The sequence below is a fragment of the Triturus cristatus genome, chromosome 4_1 (assembly GCF_964204655.1).
Source record: "Triturus cristatus chromosome 4_1, aTriCri1.1, whole genome shotgun sequence".
Taxonomy (NCBI): Eukaryota; Metazoa; Chordata; class Amphibia; order Caudata; family Salamandridae; genus Triturus; species Triturus cristatus.
The window spans coordinates 748,112,111-748,137,535 of NC_140585.1; the positions used below are offsets into that span (position 1 = coordinate 748,112,111).

Genomic DNA, 25,425 nt, shown 5'->3' on the forward strand with positions numbered 1-25,425 from the left:
CATTTAATATTATGCAGCAATGATTTAATTTTGCATTTGCTCCCCTTTATTAGTGTATTAAAAAAGGTGGTGAGTAGAGATGAAAAAGTAGGATGGGGATAGCGATAAGACATGGAGGATCAGGGAAACAGAGCATGTAGATCTGGGACAAAGGTCGGACACAGGGATCATATAATACCACAATCATTGTTTGATTAATAGCTAATTGAACAAAACAAAAACGGTATAAGTTGCTTGAGCATAGTTGGAGGAAATCCTATGATGTTAATGCTAGAAAGACTTATCTTGCCACCATTAAAATTTAGCAGAAAATGATCAAAAAGGTGCACTTTAATTCTTATGCAGCTAAGATTGAGGGGAGTCAGAATCCAGCTAAACAGATTTATGCAACTGTGAATGGTATAAAAAGACCATAGATAACTCTCTCCTGAGTGATGCGTCGAATGAGAAATGTAATCTGCACGCAGATTACTTTGTAAAAAAAAGTAAAGAACATTTATTCAAAGTTTCCTGGGGAAAATAGGATTGTGACCTACTCAATCGGAAAAGGAGCTCCCAGTGAGCACCTGCAAACATAGTTTGAGCCACTGGATTTAGAAAGTCTGCTAACCCTTAAATCAAATGTAAAGTCTGTATCAGTCGATGACCCAGCGAGACCGGGCATTTTACAAAGGGCAGGCTCTGTTCTTTTTCCAACATTCCTCTGTATGTTAAATCTCTGAGTCTCTGCAGCGGAGGTGCCACGGGATTGGAAACATGCTAAAGTGATTACTTTCTTGAAAAACCTACCCAAGATCACGACTTGCCTGAAAATTGGCGACCAATCTCTTTTTTCGCAGTTTCTGGTGAACATTTTGGAGAAATATGTGAACAGCCAACTGATGAAGTATTTGGAGGAATATCAACTGCTCTACCCTGCTCAGAATGGATTCAGGCTGTTCAAGGTGTCCAATGAGCTTTGTCAGTTGATGTATGGGGTGGGGGGGGGTTCTGATGTTTTAATTTTACTAGATCTAAGCGCAGCTTTTGACACCATATTCCATAAGGTGTTATAGGGCAGATTGAACACGATCGAGATACAGGGAAAGTTGCTGGCTTGGCTTGCCTCATTTCTGAAGGATCGTTCTTTTCAGGTAATGTCTTTACCATTTGCCTCTACTAAGCATCAACTGGAGTTTGGGGTTCCTCAAGGTTCAGATTTAAGCCCACACTTTTAACATCTACGTTAGGCCACTAAAAGAAATTGTAGACTCCCTTGGGTGGTCTTTAGTATCCAACGCTGATAATACCCAGTTGAGCCAAACATTGTCATCTCTGGAGGAGTGAGGCCTGTCCTATTCAAGACTGTATGTCAGCTGTGTCACAATAAATGCACTCAAACTGCTTGACATTAAATGACGGTAAAACAGACAGTGTAATGATAGGCAAACACTCTCTGGAATGGGGTCCGCATTTGTGGCCTAACATGTTGGGTCAACCTCCTGAGCCCAAACCAGCAGTTAAGAAATTGGGAGCCTGGGTTGACAACAAGCTGTCCCTTGAGCCACAAATTGAAGCGCTGACGTCCTGCTGCTTTGGGCTATTAAGAAGCCTGTAGAAAATGTTAGGTTTCCTTTTGCCATTCAGAAGATGATCATATTAGCCTTAATCATTTTGTGCCTAGATTATTGTATCGCTCTATATCTGGGCTCCACTGGGATTGCTAAAAAGAGATTGCAGTCTATCCAGAATGCAGCAGAAAGGCTGCTATATCACTTGCCAGTAACTAGTTCAGTGTCGTATCAGCTCTGCAATCTATTGCTTCCCAGTGAAGAAGTGGATTCAATTTAGGGCGCTAAGTGTGACTCATCGAGTCTTTACCAAAGTGGGCGCACCAAGCTTGTTTTCTCTGCTTGGGAGTTACGACTGGCGGACCTCATTCCGATGGGGATTCCATGCTTTAACCTGGCCGGACAAACATCCAATCCACTTACGGATCCGGTCAAATAATTTTAGTTTCAGCCATGCGCGGTATAAATGGGTGTAACAAAACATAACGTGCTCAGTTTTAAATATTGTATTACCTATGCCAAAATGCTGTAGTTAGAATATCGACTACCAAAATATTGTGAAGGTATGTATAGTTAAGTATATATTCACTTAACGTAATTCCTCATATATGTACCTTGAAGGGATACACATGTTCATGGTTTGTCGATGTGGAGTTAAGAGTAGTAAAACTATACAAAGTTATATATACGCACTGTCACAATTTTTGGGGACTCAATAATTTGGTTACAATATTTTGGTAACACAATATTTTTGGCCGTGATATTCTGACAAATAACTCAAGGGGTGAGAGTGGATCTAAAATCAGTAATGTCGCACTGTGCATGCATGCAACGGTAGAGTGAAGAAAAAAAAGACACCGAACACAGTAATTGTTCCTTGTTTGAAAGTTTTGTAGTCCAAGTCATTGCATGAAGCAACAGCGCTTGTCATGTTTCATACCCAGTTTATATTTCATACTTTCCTGACACAGGCAATGTATTTCATGACTTCAGCGGTATTTGCAAGGTATAGATCGCTGTTATATCACTAGGGTAAGTAGGAATCATTAAATACAATAAATAAGTATGTTTTGTTACACTATGAAAAATGCTTCCTGTATGGTCTTTTCACCTCTAAAGAATAGGATTAACCTCCAGCACTCTTTCTGACACATGCAATGATCCGGTGTTGGCCAACAGAGATTTAATATTAACGCTACAAGGTAGTGTCTAATTTGTGGTCAGTACACACCAGTGATTCATGCTCGACTGCCACGGAGTAAGTGTTATGTGACAAAATAGATCAGGTATTTATGTGCTTTTTTTTTTGGAGTCAAATAAATCCTTATTTAGAACATATTTTTTTAAACGTTCTAAAATGTATACACTTCATAAATGAACTAAAAATACTGCAGTGAAAATTGATACTATGCATGGTAGGTAATATGTTTTGGAAATTCAGGCACTACTTTTATAACACACACTGTTCTAAATATATCTACGACTATCCTGCACTTGATCAAACAGTACTAAAAAGAACTGCAGTGCATATGTAATCCAAAAAGTATTTTTGGGGAAAAAAGCTGAATACATTTTGTGCACTAGGAATAAAGCAACTAATTGTCACATAATGAACAGCAAGAAAGCAAATAAGGATTTATTAATGCCTTGAATATATTTCTTAGTTTGATATTGTGAGTAAGGGTGCTTAGAATTTTTTTGAAACTGACTGAACGTGGCACAGTAATAACTTGTGGCAATTTCAAGCAATGTGCATGTGAAATTATTGTGCGGTGGTTATATAAATCTTTTTTGCTCTGGAAATATTAAAACATAATTGCATTTTTATATGCTAAACCTTGATGGATGGCCTCAGGACACAAAGATGAAATTGATTTCTTTGTCAATTCAAAAAATGTTTTTGTACGAGCAAGGAAAACATTTTGTAAAAATCTCCCAATCTTACCAGTTAATAGCAGATGCTCCTCTGTGGCGGGGAAGAAGGGATGGATGGTAGATTATAGAGCCATGTTTGGGGTGATCGATCACATCCATGGGGATGAATTGTGAACAGAAGGGAAGTACATTCAGCTCCGCCCCAACTGATTTATAGGCCGTCACCACCTCCTGGATAGGTTTTCCTTTAACTCTCCACCTCGGGAACTTGAACACTGGGGTGCCATCTTTCTCTGCCGCCACAGCTGTTAAACAAACAAACACAATGCTTAAGAGTTAGACTCAATAAGTGGGAACATTTAAGGGAATGCGTCATCCAAATTACAAGACGGTATCCAAGGGATTAATCAAGGCCTCCTAATCGAATATAGCACATTACTACGCAATATATTACATTGCGTGCTTTTACAACGCGGTTGTTACAACGACTGCAATGTTGGTACGCCATGCATTTACATTGCAAGTCACTACAACGACTTGCAGTAAGAGGCGCGCTGGATTTAGGAATAGTATTAGTTACTATTCCTACTCCGGTTTGCGCGACAGTAGGGAAGGTGTTGGAATTCATTTCCAATACCTCAGCGCCCCCTTACAGCAATTCGTTGTAATGACTTGTGATGTGAATGCATCACGTACTAACAACGCAGTCGTTGTAACGACCGGGTTGTAATAGTACTGCAATGTAATGACAGCGTTGTAAATGCTGTATCCCCTCCTAAACCACCGGGAATATTTGGAGGTAGCATTTCTCACCATTATGGATCGTCTATGCTATAACAGAAGGGGACCTACCTTCTGGAGAGCAGACCAAAGATATCTCCTAGAAAGCAGTACGACCAGAACTGCTGGGCGACCAGGTCTAATTTATGTATAGTTTTTTATAGCGTGTACTAGGCTGTAGATCACCAGAGTGCTGTACACAACACAGCAGAGCCTACACACGTGCAAACTGAGAGTCAAAGTGAGGGATCATAAACTCGGAATCTAAAGCAGAAGAAATCATGAACCTTGTAGGCAACCTCAGGGTCATGGACAAGGACATACAAATAAGGATTAAGGCGCACAGTGTATATGTACACATCAAGAAGTCGAATAAATAATAATAATAATAACCAAAAGCAGAGATCAGCAACAAAGCAACACTAGCCACAGTTGTTTGGTGCCTAACAACTCAGCACAAAATGGAGGGAATTCAAATACATGAAAAGTCAAGCACATTTACATGTTTTAGAATCCGTCCAGGCTAGCAGAGGGTGGAGTTGACAAAAGTTTTCTGAATATCCTAATTTCAGGATTACCAAATTCCAGATTCTGGGAGAACATCCAGAAAAAGACTGATTCAAGGTATGTTTTTTTTTTTTGAAAGCTTGGATTTCAAGGAGTAGTCAGTCGTTCAGTAGTCCTGAGATAGCAAAATCCACAACAAAGTTCTGGTTTCTTGTTTAGGTAGTGCAATTGGTGGGAGTGGGTGAATTTGTGAAATATGCAGGTAACTTTGAACATGGATCTTCCTTTAACAGGCTGCCAACTTGAGATGAACAAGATTGGACTGATGTGCTCATAACGGTCAGCACCTCACACCACACAAGTAGCATCTGCAGGGAGGCATTCCAGGGAGCTCAGTGGGATTTGGGTATGCCAGACAAAATGGCCCTTCCACAGTCTAGTCTAGAAAGGAACAACGTTCTTACCATAGTTTTTAGGTCATCAGTGGGTATGAAGGGGTTTATATCCCCAGATGGCTTTAGTTGGTATTTGTGGTCCTTGCTGATGTATTATTGTGACTAAGGAGATTTAATCTGTTCTCTAGAGTGTAGCCAAAGGATTTAGAGTGTATGGTAATAGAGGTCGATTAGCTTAAGATGTTAGAATAACATAATCACTACCCCGCTGGAATAGAGGATGCATTTAGAGAGATGAAAATCATTTTTGTAAAGATTGAATTTAAAGGTGGTGTATTGTCAGTCAGGAATGAATGCTGTATAGCATTGAACACAGTAGACAGATGTACGTGAGAGGTGACTCCAGTAGAGCTGGGTTTCACCTGCAACTTGATGATAGGATATGGCTGAGTATTTTAAGAGTTTGCCCAGTGGCTGCAGCCAGAGATTGAAAAGTGCAGGCACTAGGGCCAAGCCTTGGGGGACTCCTTGTAGGATTTCAACAGGGTTTGAAAATGCATGTTTGACTTTGCTCGCTTTGGGGAAGTTCTCAAGTTAGGATATAAACCACTGAAGGACATTCTCCTCAAAGCCCATAAGGTCTTTTAGGACATAAATAAGGATATCATGGTTGACCGTATCGTAAGCTGTAGATAGGTCAAGAAGGATGAGCCAGCATGGGTCTGTCGTCCAGGTACAGCAAAATGATCGACCTCGACAACTGGGGGCAGGGTACAGGCGGTGACTGGGACAGTGCGGGGCTGACCTGGGGCTACGGCGGTCCCCCCCTCATCCCCCCATCGGATGCTTGGCCCCGTAACGCCCCCCCCGGGAGTGAGGCAGAGTAGATCGGAGGAGGCGCCCCCTTGCTTGGAGGTCTAGAAGAGCTGGTGGAGCAGATGACATGCGCGGGGCCCCGGGGCTCCGAGTGAGTGTTGTGCCGGACTAACGTTGTGACGCAGTAGTGACCAGCTATGGAGGGGCCTTACCACTATCAGACTTTGATCAGCACAGGCGATTGGAGGTGGGCCAGGCGGAGGTAGAGCGCCCCGGCGCCTCATCGGACTCTGGTTATTGAGGCTCTCCCGGGGACTGCAGGCTAAGGGTTCGGCCATGAGAGTCGCGTGGCACGACGGCGAGGCCTGTCTGACAGGGTCGGTTGGAGCCCCCTTCCTGTAGTAGCTCGGGGCTGGGATCTGGCCTCCTGGACTCCTAGGGTAACGGGGACTTGGCTGGCTGGGCCCTGGACAGCATTTTGGGCTCGACTGGTGCGATACTCCGACGCTGGTGCACCGGACGGAGGTTCTCCGGGCCTGGAGCTATTGGGGCCCGCGGCGACTTCGCGCTGGTGGAGGGAGCCCTGCGCCCACGTGGGGACTCCCGCTTGAGCCTTTCCAACTCTCTTGCGATTCCCTCACAGCTACGGCACTGGCCTCTGAAGGGGCTTTGCCCTCTCGTGTTGTATGCCCGGGGGCGACCAGAGGGGAGGAGAAAGCATGTCCAAAGCTAAGCACACCAAGGTAAAACCTCTGAAAGACATCTTCGGCCGTCCCCAGTTGCCCGCCTCCATGGCTAGCGGGGTGCCTGACGCAGCGGCCCCAAAGATCTCTCCGAGTGCCGGGGAGGAGCCTATCACGAAGGCCTTCTTGGAGTCTCTTTTCCTTACCCTACGCGAGGACATCCAATCGGTCAAAAACTAATTCGCTGCCGAAATTAAGGACTTACATAAGGATGTTGACGAGGTTGGAGAACGTGTCGCCACCCTTGAGGAGAAAAGAGATATGGCGATAAAGGATACAGCGATACTTCAGCAGGAGGTGATCCGCCTGCGGGACCAAAACATGGATATCCAAACGCATCTGGAGGATTTGAAAAACCGCTCCCGAAGACACAACATCCGGATCCGGGGAGTCAAGATGACCGAGGATACTCGGGACCGGTTTGTTTTCACCACGGCCCTGTTCCAGCACATCTTGGGGGTACTCCTGACACTGTCGTCGTCTTGGACAGGGCCCATAGAGTGGGCCCCCCCCAGGCGCCTCAACGGCCCGCCGGCGGACATCCTGGTATGTGTTCAGGACTTTAAAGTTAAGGAAGCCATCCTCGCAAAGGCTCGAGCCCTCCATCCTCTTTCCTTTCAGGGTCACACTCCTGTCCTATACCAAGATCTGGCTTTGATTACCCTGCAGCCCGGTGACGGAGCACCTGCGGCAGCAAGGGTTCACTTATTCATGGGGGCATCCGTTCCACCTCATCTTCCGCCATGAAGGCAGACTTCACCAATTGCGTTCCCTGATGGCCGCATGCCAGCTACTGGGCTTTACGGCGCCGGACGATGACGGAGATCAGGGGGGGGGGCTGCGTTGGGCCTGGGGTCGCCTTCATCTGGATGGCAGAGGCAGGCTCGACGCAGCGCTCTCGTGGACCGTCCCAGTCGGAGATTGCCCGGAGTCAGTGGGCGGCGCTCACCGCAGCAACAGAGGCGCTTGCAGGAGGCGAAGACACGGACAAATGAAGCTGGAGTGCGCCTCTTACAGGCATACTCTTTCTTATCATCTTTGCTAGCTCTGGGTGGGTGGTGGGGGGAGAACTGCTCTTCCAGTGGCCACAGTATGGACCCCAGTACTTTGACTGACCAGTTGTCGTGGGACAACGGACTCTGCCTATTGTTGTCTATGGTTGTTATGTTATTTGAAGCGAGGGGGGTGACATCCTCTCTTTTTGGGTTTTTTGGGTTGCTTTGGGGTTTGTTCCTCTCGTCCATCCCTTTTTCCTCCCCAGACAGGTGGTTTATTGGTAGCACACTGTGTTTCGATTGTCCCCAGACTAGATCTCATCGTAGGCGCTGCGCGCTCGGCCTAGGCATGTCCTTTCCTCCCACACTAGATGCCTCATAAGCCACTCAAGATTCTGACCCTTAATGTTCGGGGACTCAACAACCCAGTAAAGCGCAAAGCGGTCCTTTACTTTCTTGAACACTCAGAGGCAGACATAAGCCTCTTACAGGAAACGCATCTCACCCCCAGGGACCATCACAGGTTGAAATCGCGTGCCTTCCCCACGCAACTCTTCTCTTCTAATTCCACTAAATCCGCCGGGGTTGCTATCCTGGTCTCTCGCTCCTTTCAGGGCAGGGTCCTTCAAAAGGAGGCTGAGATAAAGGGCCGCTTACTCACTTATCAATTCCTAGTGGCCGGGGTCTCTCTCATAGTGGGCTCCGTTTATGCCCCGAACGAGGGTCAGGACAAGTTTTTCCACACTGTCCTTACTGAAGCCACAGCCAACTTGGAGCGCCGCCTGCTGCTGGGAGGGGACTTGAATTTAGTTTTTGACAATCTTAATGACCGTTCTGCCCAGCGGACGTCTCAGGTGGGTGCTCTCTCTCTCAGGCGGGGTTGGCTCGCCTTGGTGATCTTGGGCTCGTTGATTGTGGCGCTCCTTTCATCCCCGCAGCCGCACTTACACACACTTCAGGGGCACACAAAACATACGCCAGGCTAGACTATTTCATTAGCTCTCTCCCACTGCAGGCGCTCGCCATGGACTCCGAAATCCTTACTGCATCTCTTTCAGATCACTCCCCGATTGTTGCCACCTTCCAATTCTCTCCAGTACAGCAACCACTGCGGCATTGGCGACTGCGCAACACGCTATTGCACTCTGCTGCTACGGTCGACCAAATTAAGGTAGCAATCGCCAACTATCTCACTCTTAACGCAAACCCGGACACGTCTCTAGCGACACAATGGATGGCCCTTAAAGCTGTCCTGCAGGGGGACTTCATCGCCATCTCGACGGCCAGCAATTTGGAGCGCAGTCGCAAACGGCGGAGCTTACCCAGAGGGTGGCTGAATTAGAGCAAATGCACCAGCGCACAGGGGCAGCTAGAGCATGGCGACAGTTATGCTTGGAACGGAAGCAGCTTGCGGCCCTAGATCAGGATAGAGCAGAGTATGCGGCTCTCCGATTGCGCCAGTCCTTTTATACTGGGGGCGACAGATGTGGACGTCTGCTAGCCCATAGGCTGCGGGCGACCCGGCAGTGCCAAGGGGTGCATGCTATTCGCCGGGGCCTCGAGGGTGACCTTATGTCGGACGACAGGGCGATCGCGGAAGCCTTTCGTGATTTCTATGCGTCTCTTTATTCGAGCGACTCCCTAGACCCACTCCATTGCTCCGCCTAATTAGAGACTGCTCGGATACCGTCTCTTACTCCAGCACAAGCTGACTATCTCGACAGGGATATTGGGACGGAGGAGGTCATTGAAGCAATTTCACGTTTAAAGTTGGGCAAATCACCGGGGCCGGATGGATACACGGCAGCCTTTTACAAAACTTTTTGTGCGCAGTTGGCTCCCTTACTGAGAGACTTGGATGGAGCCATCCCGGCAGAAATGTTAGATGCGTCGGTTGTGGTTATCCCCAAGCCAGGGAAGGACGCAACACTTTGTAGCGCGTACAGGCCGATATCTCTGCTCAATGTCGATCTTAAACTATATACGAGCATCATCGCAACCCGACTTGGGCCCTACATGCCCCAGCTAGTGGAGCCTGACCAGGCGTGATTCATACCGCAGAGGCAGACGAGTGATAATACCAAGAGAGTCCTCCACCCCATTGAAAAGGCATCGCGTATCGCCGGGGAATATATGTTACTGGCCGTAGACTCGGAGAAGGCCTTCGATAGGGTGGATTGGCCCTATCTAGAGCATGCACTGCGACGGTTTGGACTGGGGGAGAAACTGCACGTGCGGATTCTGAATTGTTACCATCTACCTACGGCCACAGTCCGGGTGAATGGACAGACCTCCTCCCGGTTCAGCATTAGCAGAGGAACGAGGCAGGGATGCCCCCTCTCACCCCTCCTCTTTGCGCTCTATATGGAACCGCTAGCTCTTCGGATTCGGTGTCATCCCCTTATAACTGGAATCAAATTTGGCAGAGATGTCCACACCATCAGCTTATATGCGGATGATGTTCCATTAGCTCTCACGGATCCGGTCCAGTCCCTCAGAGCGCTATTTATCGAACTCCATAGTTTTGGGCAGGCATCCAGTTTTAAAATTAATATGGAAAAAATCAACGGCACTTAATATCTCCGTTGCCCGGCACATGATGGGCAGTCTCCAGGAGGAACACCCGATACAGTGGGCGACCTCTACGGTCTCCTACTTGGGAGTGTAATTAGGCCCAACCATTCACACTACAGTCACCGCTAATTACGACCGGCTCCGCGCCCACATTCGCAGTGAATTGGGTCAGTGGAAACATCACACCCTCTCTTGGCTGGGTAGAATCGCGGCTACCAAAATGACTATCCTTCCACAAATCCTGTACCTTTTTCAGACGTTTCTTATCAGTCCACCTTCGGGCTGGATTCAGCAAACTCAAACCGAGCTGGCACAGTTTATTTGGCAGGGCCGCAAGCCCAGATTTAAGCACGCCATAGCAATCTTACCGCCCGAGCGGGGTGGGGTTGGGGTTCCTGACCTGCAGCTTTACTTCTACGCTACACAACTCCGCTACCTTGTGGAGTGGAGTCGATTGGAGTCCGAGAAGCATTGGTTATTCCAAGACCAAGCGGAGGCGGCAACAACCCTGCAGGGTGTCCCCTTTCTGCGGAAGGCCCACAGGCCGCCGAATCTCTATGCTTCCTATATCACGGGTCCGACTTTGGAGGCGTGGGATCGTACTGCTATCACACACGCTCCGACGTCCTTCCCCTCTCCATTGACGCCACTCTTTAACAATCCCGAATTCCAACCAGGCATGGTGTCTAGGGCTTTTGCACTCTGGCGGCCCTCTCCGTGTAGATGCCTTGGACATCTATTCAACACAGATGGCATCATTCCCTTTCCACAGCTTCGCACAGATTATGGTCTTCCAGAGACAGAGAGGCTCCCATACGCTCAACTTAGACATTGGGTCCTGCAGCCTCAAGTGAAACCTGGTGCTCAGCGCCCCCTCACTACATTTGAGAAAAGGTTGATTACCAGATCCTCAGATAAAAAGCTAATTTCTGATTTTTACAAGCACCTACATGACACAAACGCGCATACGTACAACGCGGGCCGGATGCGCTGGGAGAGGGAAATCGGGAGGTCCCTCACTCATAAGGAATGGGATAACATCTACTACAGGGCCCGACACTCAGCACACCATGTAGGTCTGACCGAGACAATGACTAAGGTAGTCACCTACTGGTACTATATGCCTGAGCGTCTCCTTCGATTTGATCCCCACCAGAGTGCTCCCTGCTGGACAGGCTGTGGGGAGGTGGGCACCCTAGAACATCTACTATGGAGTTGTGAGCACATTCAGCTTTACTGGTCCCAAATATTGGACGACATAGATACTCACCTAGACACGGAGCTCCCGCGCTTCCCTGCCTATGTACTTCTGGGCCTCCCAAACCCGTTGATGTACCCTCTAATATCCCGAAGGGGACGCCTGATCGCTATCGCTTTGGGAGCTGCCACACAGAATATACTGGCGCACTGGCGCTCCCCCCTCCCCTCCACCTCATTGGGGATGGTTGCAGAGACTGTGGTCGGTGTTGGGGATGGAGAAGCTCACTCTCACTCTGGCAGGTAGAGGGTCTGAATTCCCAGAGCTCTGGTGCCCCTTTCTGACCCTCCTTATGGTTGATTTCAGGGAACTAACATGCCCCCGCTATCTTATACTGCGTCTGGCAGAAACACAGATCCCACAGAAGGCCCTCCCGCGCAGATCTGCCAAATTGAGATGATCTGCTGTGGGTCTCTGGTCCTCCTTCCCTATCCCGGGGACTTTTCTTCCCCCCCCCCCCCCTTTTGTTTTTTCTCCTAGTTGATGGACGAGGGGGGGGGGGAGGCGGCAGAGGGGGGGCAGGTTTGGGGATCCTTTGGGTTTACATTTTTGGAGGTTCTTCCTCTGATGTTTTCGTCCTTTGTTCTCTTTCTTATCCCGCTTTCTCTGGTAGCCTCGCTCCATGCTTCTTACCCTGGTAATGCGATTAGTCGCAACACTTGTGTTTGTCATAGATTGTATTAAGGAGTCGGGGTCTGGTTTCCTTTCCTCTGTTGTTATGAAAATCAAAAAAGATTTAAACCATAAAACCCAATTGAAATCCATTCAGCAGTGTGTTGGTTTTGATAAAGTGTTTCAGTTGAATGTTGACACAGTTCTCCAGGAGGTTTGCCTGGAATGGGAGCCCAGCGAGCGGGCAGTCGTTTTTGAGGTAATCTGTGTGAGCTGTTGTGTTTTTGTAGCAAAGGAGATACTTGACTTATAATTAAACAATCTGGAAAAGTGCACTGCTGCAAGGCAAGGGTTATGAAGTTGGATCAGTGTTGTGCTAGGAATCTGCACATCTTTTTTACAAGGTTGACAAGTAACAATCTAAGAAGTTACTAGGAGTGATTTTAGAGATAATGTTATGCAACTCGATTTGCAATTTTTCTTCAAAACCGATCCAGAGGTTGGAGGATTGCTGACAATTTGCACAATAACAGCTACTTCAAGATTTTCGATCTTTGTATTCAAGAAATATGAACATTTCTCATATTTCTTTCTGGCTCCAATGTTTCCTGAGTAGTCATAGGCAGAGATGCTGCTTTGACTATTTCAAAAAGCTTTCTAGGTTTATTAATGGCTGACTCAATATGATAGCTGATGGACTGAGTTATTTGCTCAAAGACTTGCTTTATGTAAGATCATCAAGAACTACAAAGAAGTTTAAGGTTTTCCTGGAGGGATTTTGCTGCCATGAGCGTTCAAACAATCTGAGGAGTTTTCTTTCTTCATTCAGATCTTTCATATACCAAGTCTGCATTTGTTTCTTCTTGAAACTTTTTATCTCTGGGGAGCGCAACACCTCCATGACCGGAGTTAAGGTGTTGTTTAAATGATTAATAGTGTTTACATCCTGATGTTCCAAGTAGAGAGGGAGTTCGGCTGTTAGTACACTTTCAAGACCTCTTGATTGATATTTTTAGTGTCTCTAGTCCAGATTGTGGGTCATTTGAGTTGACCAAATGATTTAGATTTGGAGAAGGCAAAGTCAAAAGGGGTTTGATATTATTTGGGCCAATCCACTGCAATCGTATAAAATGTTATGTACAATGTGCACTATACAGGATAATCAAATCTAGCATGTGACTTAATATGGATGATAATCAAGGGGGCTGGGTCAAGTCATTTTCAATCAGGGATGAGGAAAGGGTTTGAAAAGTATTGTCTCTGGGGGATCACCTCAGTGAAGGTTAAAGTTAAAGTTGGGATTTTCAACATCTTTCGGATGTTTGCACGCCATTGTCAGTGGTTGGAGGTGAACAGCTGAGGGAGTTGTTAGGATGTATGAGAAATGATAACAGTGGGGATACAGGATGGAGGTTTTCAGCTGAATCAACATTCATCTGCAAGAGTCTCAGACCACAGGTTATCCTTGAGATCCTATCAATATTCCTGGTTTGCTTGGCGGTGTTATTCCAAGATGGATTATTGCTGGAGAAGGTGGAGGGCATATCTGCCACATTTATGATTGAGCCACTTGTCTGCCAAACTCTTAATCAGCCCTATTAGACCAAAGAGTGTGTGAGTCTTGCCAGTGGCACTTGAATATAGTATTTGGTGAGCTAAGATTTTTACTATTGATGTTACATTAATTGAAAGGGAAAGGAACTAAAGATGACTTGCCAGAACAAGATTGAGCGTTAATGTTTTTGGACTACTTATTGGGCGATGGGTATTCTGAAGCCTGCTTAGTGGATGAATTACAGTGAAAGGTGATGGGGCATACAGCTTTCATTCATTTTCCATTCAAAGTGCAACTTTCAATATGATGTGTTATTTCTGAAGGGTAGTAGGCCTAGGAAAGAATACCTGGAGCCTGAACTCTTGGATCATACAGAAATCAGAGAGTACATTTAAAACAGAACCAGTACCGACTGAAAGTACTAAGTGATAGCCAACATTCTGACATTTCCGGTTTACTGTCACTGGTTGCAAAAGCTTCAAAAGAGGGTCCTCTCACAAACGTAAACAACCATGAAAAGCTGTCAAAACTGAGTGTGGATACTTGTACTGTATCATAGCATGTGTGTGCTTACTATTTCTAAGTGGGGTGCTGAAGTACATATGGGGAGGAGGGTGTGTGTGTGTGTGTGTGGGGGTGTGTGCGTGTGTGTTTTTCAAAGTGTCTTGCCTTTGAGTAAAGGTAGCAAGTGTTTCCAGCTAAGTCAAGTCAAAATCTTACAACGCTTATAGGATAACAAGTACCTTTGACCACAGGACAGTTTTTACCAGCGGGCCAACGCAAACCCCTGGTCATGGAACTCGGACTTGTCCAAAAGGTCAGCCACCACGACGGCACCACTAACACAATAAAGGCTGCTTGCCACCGGATGAGCACCAGAATCCCAGGAATTAACACACAGCTGTCCATTATATCCTGGAACGTAGCTGGCTTAAAAAGACTTCTTGGTTTCAATTCAGTATTTAAATCATTTCAAGAAAACAACATCCTGTGCCTACAAGAGACTTGGGCCACCAAAACCCTTAATCCTCCCAGGTTTCTATGAACTTTATTCCATAGCTATAAAACGCAATATCTTTGGGAGAGCATCTGGTGGTCTCTAAATCTTCATCAATCAAGCTCACAGAATAGAGACAACTTTAATTGCAACTAACACCTCAGATCTGCAAGCGGCACTCATCAGCGGGCTAAAAAGCAATAATAACCCAATTAACCTTCTATTAATCAACTGCTATGTCAACGCCGCCTCCCAGCAAAAAAAACAAGCACAAAAAACACTGGCAACAAAAATGGATCATCTTTTAAACATATACGTCTCACACTTCCCAGTTATTGTCGGGGACCTGAACAACCGGGAGTTAGAGAATCCGAAAATCCACCGCCACCTTATACCAATGCTGCCCCACTGCAGCGGCTTTTTCAAAATCAAAACCTGGTCTCCGTGCACGCCATCAAAACGGGTGCGGATGTTCTCTGGCTCCCTCTCCCCACCTTCAGGCACAAGTCCACAATCGACTACATCTTTATTTCAGATGACCTGGTATCATACCTTAACTTCAAAGTGGTCAATAGGGATGAGAGCGATCATAGGCTGCTGAGGGCAACCCTTCAGTTAAATGGGAAAACCGCATCACAACTACAAACACTAGGGGTTTCAACTGGAGAAGAGTACCATGAAGTTCTGAGCAGAATAAAATGGTCTGCATATCTTGGCCCAAAACGTTTGGAGTGGATTACACACAAGGAGTCGAACCCCACAGTCATGTGCCCCTTCAGCACCCCCCGAGCACTGGAAAGCACTCCTAGAGGAACTAATGCCATGGGGGGGGGGGGGGGGGGGGGGGGGGTCTGGAAACACTCAAATGCAGGCTACCTACAGTCACCGACTCCCACCACAAATTAAAACAAGGGGACTACATCCAACCAAACGCAGCCACTTAAAGGCCTTGAAGGCAAGAAGAGAAGGAATCAAAAATCAGCACAAACAGACAATAACAGCTCTTCGTGCAGAACATAGAAAGAAAGTCTGGGAGATACGATCTAAGAAAATTGAGGCAGAATGGTTGAAAATATTCACTCTCCTCAAAGAAAGGGGACATATCCAACTTTGGAAATATATCAATCAACACAGTAACACGGGTCAGACAAAAGGGAACGGAGTGGCAGCCACTGAGTGGGTCAAACACGCTAAGCAGTTATACTCTAACCACCAGAACACGTCATATACTCACCCACAACAACCTTCCCCAGTAACATACAAGGTTGTTAAAACACCTAACATCACAGAGGCCGAGGTAACCACCTTAATACAAAAATGAAGGACCCAATGGAGTCCCTGCATCAGTGTTTAAAGCCTCACATGTATTCTGGGCAGAACAGTTCACCCTATTCTTCAAGTATGCTTATGCCACGTCAACCGTCCCACTGTCGTGGAAAGGTTACATTCTTTTCCCCATTTATAAAAAAGGGGACAGCACGAAACCAGAAAATTACCGTCTTATTGCTCTATTAGATATAGAAGCGAAAGCGTATGCAAAAATACTATTGAAAGAACTAGCAGCCTGGGCAAAAGAGAACAAGATCTTTCCCCTCTTTCAATCTGGTATTAGTTCCGAAAGAATCACCTACATGAGACTTCTCGCTCTGCCCATTGTGGACTTCAATCCATCCTGGGCCCGGCAAGACAACTCAGTCGCCTGTCGTCTTTGTAGTTACCACCATAAATCTTGGCTTCATCTGCTGTGTTGATGCCCAAAATTAGCTAGAGAGCGGCACTGCCTGGTACTCCTAATTTGCAGGTCTCACGGCTTTGGACAATGCAGAGAAGTCTCTGACCTGTGCTTCGCCACCAACACAGCTCAAATTGTGGCCTGACTAGGGAAATTCATAGATGCAATCTGAGCTGCACTAACACAAACCATTAAGATACAGGATGTAACCAGCAAGAGTGACTATGATTTAACATTTCTCAAAACAAAATATCAGTCCTGTGTCTACAATATACTCAGAGTCCTGCCTCAGTTTACATTCATCACAAATCCCAGGCACACAAGGGAACAAAAAAGATCAAGACCAGAGGAATAAACAAGCTAATCCAGGTACCTGGCACCGAAACAAGGAAAATGAAGTCGCCTTAAAGGGCTAGTCCCCAAAATAAACACTTATTTTACCGGGCACAGGGCCCGCCCAAAAAGATGTGCAAACTGGGCCACCAGATGCAGGAGTAGCCCCTATGCACCAGCACTTTAGTTCCAGCTCGGACAATTGCTTTTAAGATTTTTTTTTAACTTTAAGCAAACTCAGTGAGTCTTAACTTTTCCTTCTTCCTCTTTTTTTTTTTTTTTTTTTTAAAACCTTTATTCGTGCATATTGAAAGAACAAATACGGGCCTACAACCTTCAGGCCGGCCACGATACGGTTAAGCACTGATACAAACATTACGGCCCCTGTGCTTCAACGGTCAAGGTTAGCAACGATTTATGAATCATACACTGGAGAGATCCTTGACCCCAGGGAAAGGAGAAGTGAAGGTTAATTTTAAAGTTTTCAAAATAATTTTATCAGGGAAATAGTCAGTGAAGAATAAGAACCAAGGAGATTCGAGTCCGCACGATATCTTCACCACACGGGAGAGCAGCAGCATCATTAAAACAGCAATGGAAGTAAAATCTCAGGCAGTGAGGCAATGCAGTTATATAACAGGGTAGTCACATGAGCAATTACGCACCCCTCCAGTGCCGCCCCCACTCAGTCAACCCCACACCCGGACCCAGAATCGAAACAAGTATAGCGCAGAAACATAAAGAGAAAAAAAAAAGGCCCATAGAACTAATTAGAAACAGTAAATTACCCCCCCACCCTACACCAATGCGGAGGCTACGGCCTTCCCCCCCCCCAGCATAGTGCCTGTCGCCCAATAAACCCGAAATATAGACAAAAAAAAAAAAGTAAGAATAAAGTAAAGAAAGATAAGAAAACAGTACACCTATGATAAAGGGGGTGAGAAAAGAATAGAACTATTCTAATCTAAACTCCCAAAAAGAAGAAAGTGGGGAGGAGCCTACGTATCATCAGAGCGCCCTAAACCATCGGCCATCTTTGGCTTCCACACACTGAGAACCCACTACCCCAAAAGCGGTCGTGTGAAAATGAATTGTCACAACAATTTAAATGAAAGAAGACAAATCGCGACTAATGCGCACAAAGTATACATACAGTTCCAGTCCCAGTCCAGCCCCTCCGTGAAACCATGGCGATATTAATCAGTCTAGCCCTGGCCCGATCGCGGGCTTGAGATTAAGCCAGCCCCTACATGAAGGCCCCGCATCCCGTGCAGACAAAGACAATATGGCCGCTTGGGAGAAGATGGTGAAGTAGAATCCCAAAATGGCCGCCGACCATCTGTAGAGGTCCCTTTGTGCACCACATAAAGTCCAGACATGGCATGTAGAGTACAGGAGTTCCACAGAAAAGAAGCAGTAGGCCACCGTGAACGATTCCTCGAGGATGTTAGGTGTTGCTCAGCTGGATACTCTTGCAGACGCGGTGAGGCAGGCAACAATGAAGCAGGCAGCAATGAACGGGGAAACAAAGTATCCGCTGTTAAGCTGGAGAGCAATTGATCCTGGGTGCCGGGAAAGCCAGATGCAGGCACCAGTGTAGCACGATCACACACAGCCGTTGCGTCCCCGCAAGAGGACAAAAGCACTGGCAGACCCACGCCGTGTTGATGACAAACGGAGCGCTCACGGCCCGCAGCCGACAGCATGGAGTCAAACTGCTCACTCAGCGCCTGAAAGCGAGCACACATTTGTAGACGAAAGTCCCGCAGGACGGCCAGTACGGAGCCGCATGTCAGCGGAGGCTGCACCCCCACATCGGCAGCAATCCGGGACGGCACTGTGGAGCTGGTGTCTGGTGGAGGGAGGGCGAAGCGGGCAGCGGGCAAGACCGGAGTATCACCCCCCAGCCGCGAGCAGGCAAACAACGCCATGTTTTACCGCCGGACGGTACAATGGCCAGGGGGGGGGGTCGTAGCAAGGAGTCAGTTCCCTCAGGTCTGCGCCGCAACTGGGAAAACCAACAGTCGCCTCCCTTCCCTCGGGTTCTCTTTGCAGCCGATTAGGCAATAGAAGAAGGGGGTCGGCAGCCTCCCACAGCGCGGTCCACAGATCGGGGCAGGAGACCCGCCTCACCGGGGCTTACCTTACAGCCCCAGCCCTTCAGGCGCAGGGTGCAGGAGGTGTCTGGCCGTCCCTCCCCAGGCTCATCTGGCGACAGTCCGTGGTGTTAGGTGAGGTCGGGACCGCGGGGCTCGGGTTTGCGCTAGCGGGTCCGGGGACTGCGGAGCTTCCAGGGGGCCGGCAAAGGCCACAATGGAGCAGGGGTCCAGGGCGGAGAACAAAAGCACCAAGAACTCCGGCATCCGGGCGGGCTGAGACTTCGGGGAAGCGGCGGCGTGGACAGCGCGTCGTCGCACACGTTTCACCTCGAGAATCGGCAAGGATAGGAATCAGGATAATAGTCCGGGGCCAAGGGCCGACGGAGCCGGGCGCTCAAGCGTCTGCTCCGGTCGCCATCTTGGCTCCTCCCCTTCTTCCTCCTTCTTGATAGCATATTGTAATGATAGTATACTGTAATGATTTTAGTTAATTGAACAATAAAGTACAATACAGTGTGTTTAGTGTGCATGGGAAGGAGCAGGTGTTGGTGAGTTGGATGTAGAAGTGTTTGATGCACAATGTTTTTAGTTTGTGATATAATGATAGTTCTGATTAGATCTGGAAGCCCCTTTTTTTGTTGGTAGTTTTTAGGTCTCGGCTGCGAAGGCTGCGCTTGCGCAGTCTCGCTCCGAGATTTAATGTTTTTCAGAAGAGGGGCTTGAACCCGCCCCTCTTCTCCCCTCTTCTCCATTGGCTGGCCTCTTAAATGCTGGTCACCCATTGGAGAAGAGCTTTGTCTCTCCAAACAAGCCCCGTCTTTTTCGGATTCGGGGGTGTGTTTTTTCGTTTCTTTCTCTTTTTCGTAGTTCCTGCCCCTTTTACACGTGGTGGGCGTGTTTGTTTTTTTTTTTTTTTTTTACACATCGGAAGGTTCGGCCATTTTATGGGCGGTCTTTACGGAGCGGGACCCTTGCTGCAAGGCTGATCTCGGCGTTTCCTCGATCGGCGTTTCAAGTCCGGCGTTTCCTGGCTCCTTTCAGGTAAAAGCACTCACTGATTTCTGAATAGTGAGTAAAAGCGTTAAGGTTAAGGTAACAATGTTGTTCCTGCTTGCATTTCCACGTTTACTTTTCTCTTGGGGCCATCTTTATTGTGCTGCAAACCTTTCCTATATACCAATTTACCTTTCCCTCATGCACTTTGTTCCTTGGTGGTATCCAGTCTTCCATACCAATAACATTCCCTTACAGCCATCTCTTCCATCCTTGCCCCTCACGCGGGATTATCTCTGCGCTGGAAATCATTCTTCCGTTCCCATCTACCTTTCGCTTACAGACATCTCTTCGGCGCTGGAATCCTCTCGAGCACAGGTTTACTTTCCTCACTGGCCCAAGCTTTCTGCATAGGTCTAGCCTTCGATAGGGGCACCTCTTTTGTGCGGGAGACCTCTCCTTCATAACGCGCTCTCAACGGCCTTCCCGTTTGAGGGGTTAACATTAGTAGCACCCGTATATAGTAACGCCCCCTACAAGAGGCAGGAGCTATATCTACTCCACAACTAAGCGCCACTTTTACAGAGTTTGCCAGTGAAGCGCTATTTTTGTTTTCTTGTCTTTGTTTTCCCTGGGCTTGCAACTAGTGCACAAATCCTGGAGGTACTGCAAGGTGTGGATTGGAAAACAAAATGTGTACTGCGGCTCTGACTCCAGGGATGTGGTCTTTTTACCATACTGCTAACGTTTTGTAAGGATATCAGCAATGGCCATTGAAATGGGACCATTCAAGGCCCCTTTCAGGCAAAAGCACTCACTGATTTCTGAATAGTGAGTGTAAAAGCGTTAAGGTATGAATGTTGTTCCTCCTTGCATTTCACATGGTTTGCTAAATTTTGCATTCCCCTATGAGTGTTTGCTTTTTCCAGGATGATGTTACTTATTTTTGTACGCCGTATATTGCTCTTGTCTATTGCGTCATTTAAATTAAGCCTCATCCAGGTGTTTATAGCCGGCAGCTATTGGGTTGTAGTCAAAGGCAGTGTGAGTTTTTCTCAGTGGGACAGTATAGTGTTCAGTGGGGGGAGACGATGTGGCACTATGGCCAGAGCTGCTGAATTTGGAACTGGGGAACCAGGTTCAGCCTTAATAACCAGTCCAATCCCATGCTAGACCTTAGAAGGCTTCGCAAGACCTTAGAAGCGCTGGTGTCTTAGCACCAGCAGGTGGACCCTAGCACTGGCAAGTCTGGGTTAACCTGACTTTGGTTGGAGACATTATGTTTGCAAGTAAATTAAGGTTTTAAAAGCGCTTGCTGCCTCCTTCCTGGCCTCCAGCAATTTTCGGCAACAATAAAAATGTCATGACGACTCTGGTGTTTAATGTTCTTCCTAGAGAGAGATCGGAGTTTTGTCTAGTGGAAGTTTTGACTCCTGGAAAGGTAGCACATAGGGTTAATGTGCCTGCAGCAAAGAACATGTACCATGCAGATCACAAAGTGCACATAATGTAAATAGGTCAGTGGGCTACTGCGTGTGTGTGTGTGTGTGTGTGTGTGTGTGTGTGTGTGTAGGTGGCTCTGTGGGTGGCTCTATTTGTGTGTGGGTTGCTCTATGTGAGTGGCTCTGTGGGTGGCTCTGTGTGTGTGGGTGCAAATGCAATAGGTCTCGCATTTGAGAGCGATTAAGCTATTGACATTGTAAATAATGCCGTTTCTTTAAATGTTTTAAAAACAAAAACAAACAAAATGAATGTCATGAGCAATGCCAATAGCTCTAACTTTAACAATGCAGAGACCATTGCATTATAAATGCTTGTTCTTGTATCTTCTCAATGTGATTTCCTATGCTGGCTGTGGCAGCAGGCTGTGTACCCTGAGATCTTACGGATCCGCACGCGGTAACAGGTGTAGAGAAAGAATGAGGGGAATCATAGATCTGGTTGCATCCATTAGAGGCTATAATTAAAGTTGAAATTCTTCATGTAACTAATTTCTGCTTAAATTGTATTGCCTATGAGGTAATGAGTGGAAGAAACAAGGCCATTAACATATTACTTTAATTTTCCTCTGCAGGAGCCATGGATAGAAACGGGTCTACATACTCCATTACTAGGACCTAATGATGTATTCCTGTTTCCCTGCATAGTTGCTAGAATGTCTCAGACAGGACCAGTTGATATAAAAGCTAGAGCATCAAGAACCAAGATCAATCCGCTTGTTCCTCTATGAGAGGTGCTCCTCGGTCTAGTCCACATCCCAGTGATTAAGACATGAACTCAAAGACTGAGCTATGAGCACTTACTAAGTAAAATATCACCATGGTTTTTTTTGGTCTCTTTCACTGTCTGTGCTTGTGTTACTTTTCTTACATGATTGCCTATGAAACCAAATAAATTGTGAGCATCATTACCCAGCTCCCTTTATCCCTAGGAATTATAAAATACAATAAACACAATGCTGCAAAGGTTGGCAAAGAAACAAGCATTGGCAAAGCCAATAGGTCTGCCTCTGACTGCAGCCTTTTGGATTTCTCATTGCTTGTTTCGTAAAACATCTGAACTGTCGGACCCATACCAATTAAAACAAACATTGGCAAAGCCAATAGGTCTTGCCTATGTGAGTTTTATTAGCTTTGCTAATGTTTTTTAGCTATGTTGCAAATGGGTAAAGGCAATGTAAAAAAAAACTATGACACAACCAGTGTTGTCCGCATTATAACACTTTTGTTTATTTTCAGGTATGCTGTACTGAAGCTTGCGCTGCTGTAAAATATGGCTAAAAAATATTGGCAAAGCAAATAGATCTCGCATATGGGAGACCTATTGGCTTTGCCAAAGCTTGGTATGGAATGCCATATGGTAAGTAATAAGTATTTTTGTTGGAATGCTAATGTTATAGAATGGAGAATGCCCCTGCCAAAGTGTTAGTGTGTCCAGATTCCAAAGCATTTTAGGACCATACAGAAACTGTGAAAATGTGCCATATAAATGTGCTGAACGCAACTTAATTTGTAGCTAGACAGAAAAGTCCAATAGGTTATAGCTTTTATTACAGTGATACTTTGGGCTATGTGTTACTTTGGGTGCTATGGTTAGAAAAGTACCCCTGACTGCTTGTTTAGTAGTGAAATATAGCAATAATCGGCCTTCAGTGGGTTTCCTAGACCTTTTGGCCCCTGGGCCACTGTACCTGCTGCACCATTCAAATCATGAACCTAGTGCCTACAAGGTAACTACACTTGTGACTGCTTGTTTAGTAGTAAAATATCGCAATAATCAGTGCTCACTGGGTTTCCTAAACCTTTTGACCCCTGTGCTCCCGCACCTTCTGCACCATTGAAATGCCCTAGTGCCTGCAAGGACAAATGAGAAAATCTTTTATATCCAGTAATGTGTGTATCAAAAAAGGCACTGTTGCAGATAGAATACATAATTATTGTGTAGCTAAACGTAAACACAAAAGCTTTCATAAAAAGTGCCTTTGAACTTATCCAACACTCCAAAACGAGTTGCCACAGCTGTCATAAATAAAGCACATGCTTTACACATCAAAGTAAAAAACAAGCTTTGTTAAATTGTGTTACAATGTGGCTGGCTCTTTCCTATGAAAAGATCTGATCATGTGCTTGACATTAAATAGGCAATAAAACGTGTAAATTGCCCTAGATCACCATATATTAGGCAGATGCGAAAACTGAAATGCGGTTTTGTACTTAGTTCCTAAAAAGGCAGTTTCATATATTAAATGGACTCACCAAAGCAGAAGAATGTTGCATAAAACATGCACATGTTTGGTGCAGCCGCAGAAAGAGATACTTTGAGAAGGCTATGTATAATAAAGATTCAAAATTAAAAAAGGGCGCATGCCGGCTCCATGGAAAAAGTATGCTGAATTCCTCTCTTATAAATGCCCTCACTTTGAAGTCAGCTGAAAGCAGACTAAACACCAGGCTCCCACAAGAAAACAGCTTGATGCTTGACCTCGGTATTTGAATGCCAGCAAATGTGGCGAGATAGCAAGATGTAAAGGCTTGTTTATTATAGAAAACAAGTTTGTGGAAGAATACTGTAAACAGGGCTTTAGCATGGAGAGGGACGAACAGAAGCTGCACAGCCTAAAGCAAATATATCCACCAAATGGAAAGGCAGAAAATGCGAGTAACAAATCATAAAGACAAAAGCAAGCAAAGGGCAGAATGCATTTCCAGGTCAACTTTCTGAAAGACCACAAGATGTCTTTCGCATAGGCAGACAGCTGTGCTGTCTGATAAGCGGCGACCTAAAAATGGGTAAAAATGTTTGGTCTACAAAAAAAACACACATTTCCATAGTAGTTTCTGGGACAGGTGGTAAGAGTGTGAGGATGTGCTCCTAGTGAAAGAGCAGAATGCCTGACACAGACGGTGACATTAGCCAGTGGCAGATGAGTGTAGGATGCTGTCGGGGACCTGAGCTATACTATGAACGGAGACGCTTTTTCTTGGTTGTTTGGTTCGAAAAGGACAAATGAGAAATGAGTCCAACATGGATATGAGTCTTTAAGGCAATTTCCATGGATAACATTTGGTTAGCTTAAAAATGCTGTGCCTACAATGCATCCGTATACTGCCGGACTATTAATCTTAAATGTCTACTACAAATATGGTAAAATAAACAAGTCTTACAAGGAGAAGTCGAATATTCACGATTGATTCATTTACCCAGATAAACACCGTAAAGGCCGTTTTACAATACCAGAAATGCACAAGCAGTAGAGACCGGGAGTTACCAGTAGAGACCGGGAGTTACCAGTAGAGACAGGGAGTTTTGCCACTAAAGAGTGTGCTTTGTTTAAGGAAATTTGCCTTTTCTGAAAGTTTTTGATATTGCCTATGATAAAAAAAAAGCTAGTTACTGATGCAGTGAAAGGCACTGATCTGCACATAAAACGCTTAATTCAGCCAGAACTGCACAACGAATCATAAATCTTTTCCAGCTCCTGCAGCGACATTTAATCGCTGAAGCCATCACATACATCTTCAGATTTAATGGATAGCAGGAACCTAATTTCCCGCTCCACTGCCTATATGACTGAACTCTGGTTCCTCTGTGAGCTGATCCGCAGGCAGAGGTGCTTTGCCATCTGTTTAAACTGAGCACGAATCTGAGGTGCCCTTGAACAAGCCAAGAAAATTAGCAAATTCCAGGAGGGAATAAAAAGCCATGACCCTCCTGGCTCTGCTGTGATCATGCGGATGCACGCTTTCATGGCTGGGGGCAGAAGATGCGAGAGATGCTTCCAAGATGGAAGATGGTGCCTGCACGTGCATCGGCCCTTAGCAGCCAGTCTATGGTGGTCTGGGAATAAGAAGCTTGTCGTCGCCGCTGCAGTGATCTGCTGCAGAGCTGCCGTCGAGAGTGTTCCTGCACAATCACTGTGGGGTGGGAGCTTATGGGCCAATGATATGAATGAGATATCAAATCGCATAAAACCAAGGGACCACATTAATGGATCATAGAAAACAGAAGAGGAACTGTTGTCAGCCAAAGTTCACATGAATGCAGACTTTACACAGGAGTGAAGACAGTCTATGCAGCCCATATGTATTAATTTAGTGTTCGGGAGACCACA

General features: G+C 46.2%; 1 protein-coding gene across 1 annotated transcript in view; it reads right to left on the bottom strand.

Annotated features, from left to right (window-relative positions):
• The window catches only part of LOC146855471 (mitochondrial 10-formyltetrahydrofolate dehydrogenase), a 293,724-nt gene that overhangs the window by 213,279 nt on the left and 55,020 nt on the right, over window positions 1-25,425 (bottom strand). The window contains exon 3 of the mRNA XM_085653264.1: window positions 3,496-3,730. Within this exon, the coding sequence (XP_085509390.1) occupies window positions 3,496-3,730 (235 nt within the window). The remainder of the gene's footprint in view (window positions 1-3,495; window positions 3,731-25,425) is intronic.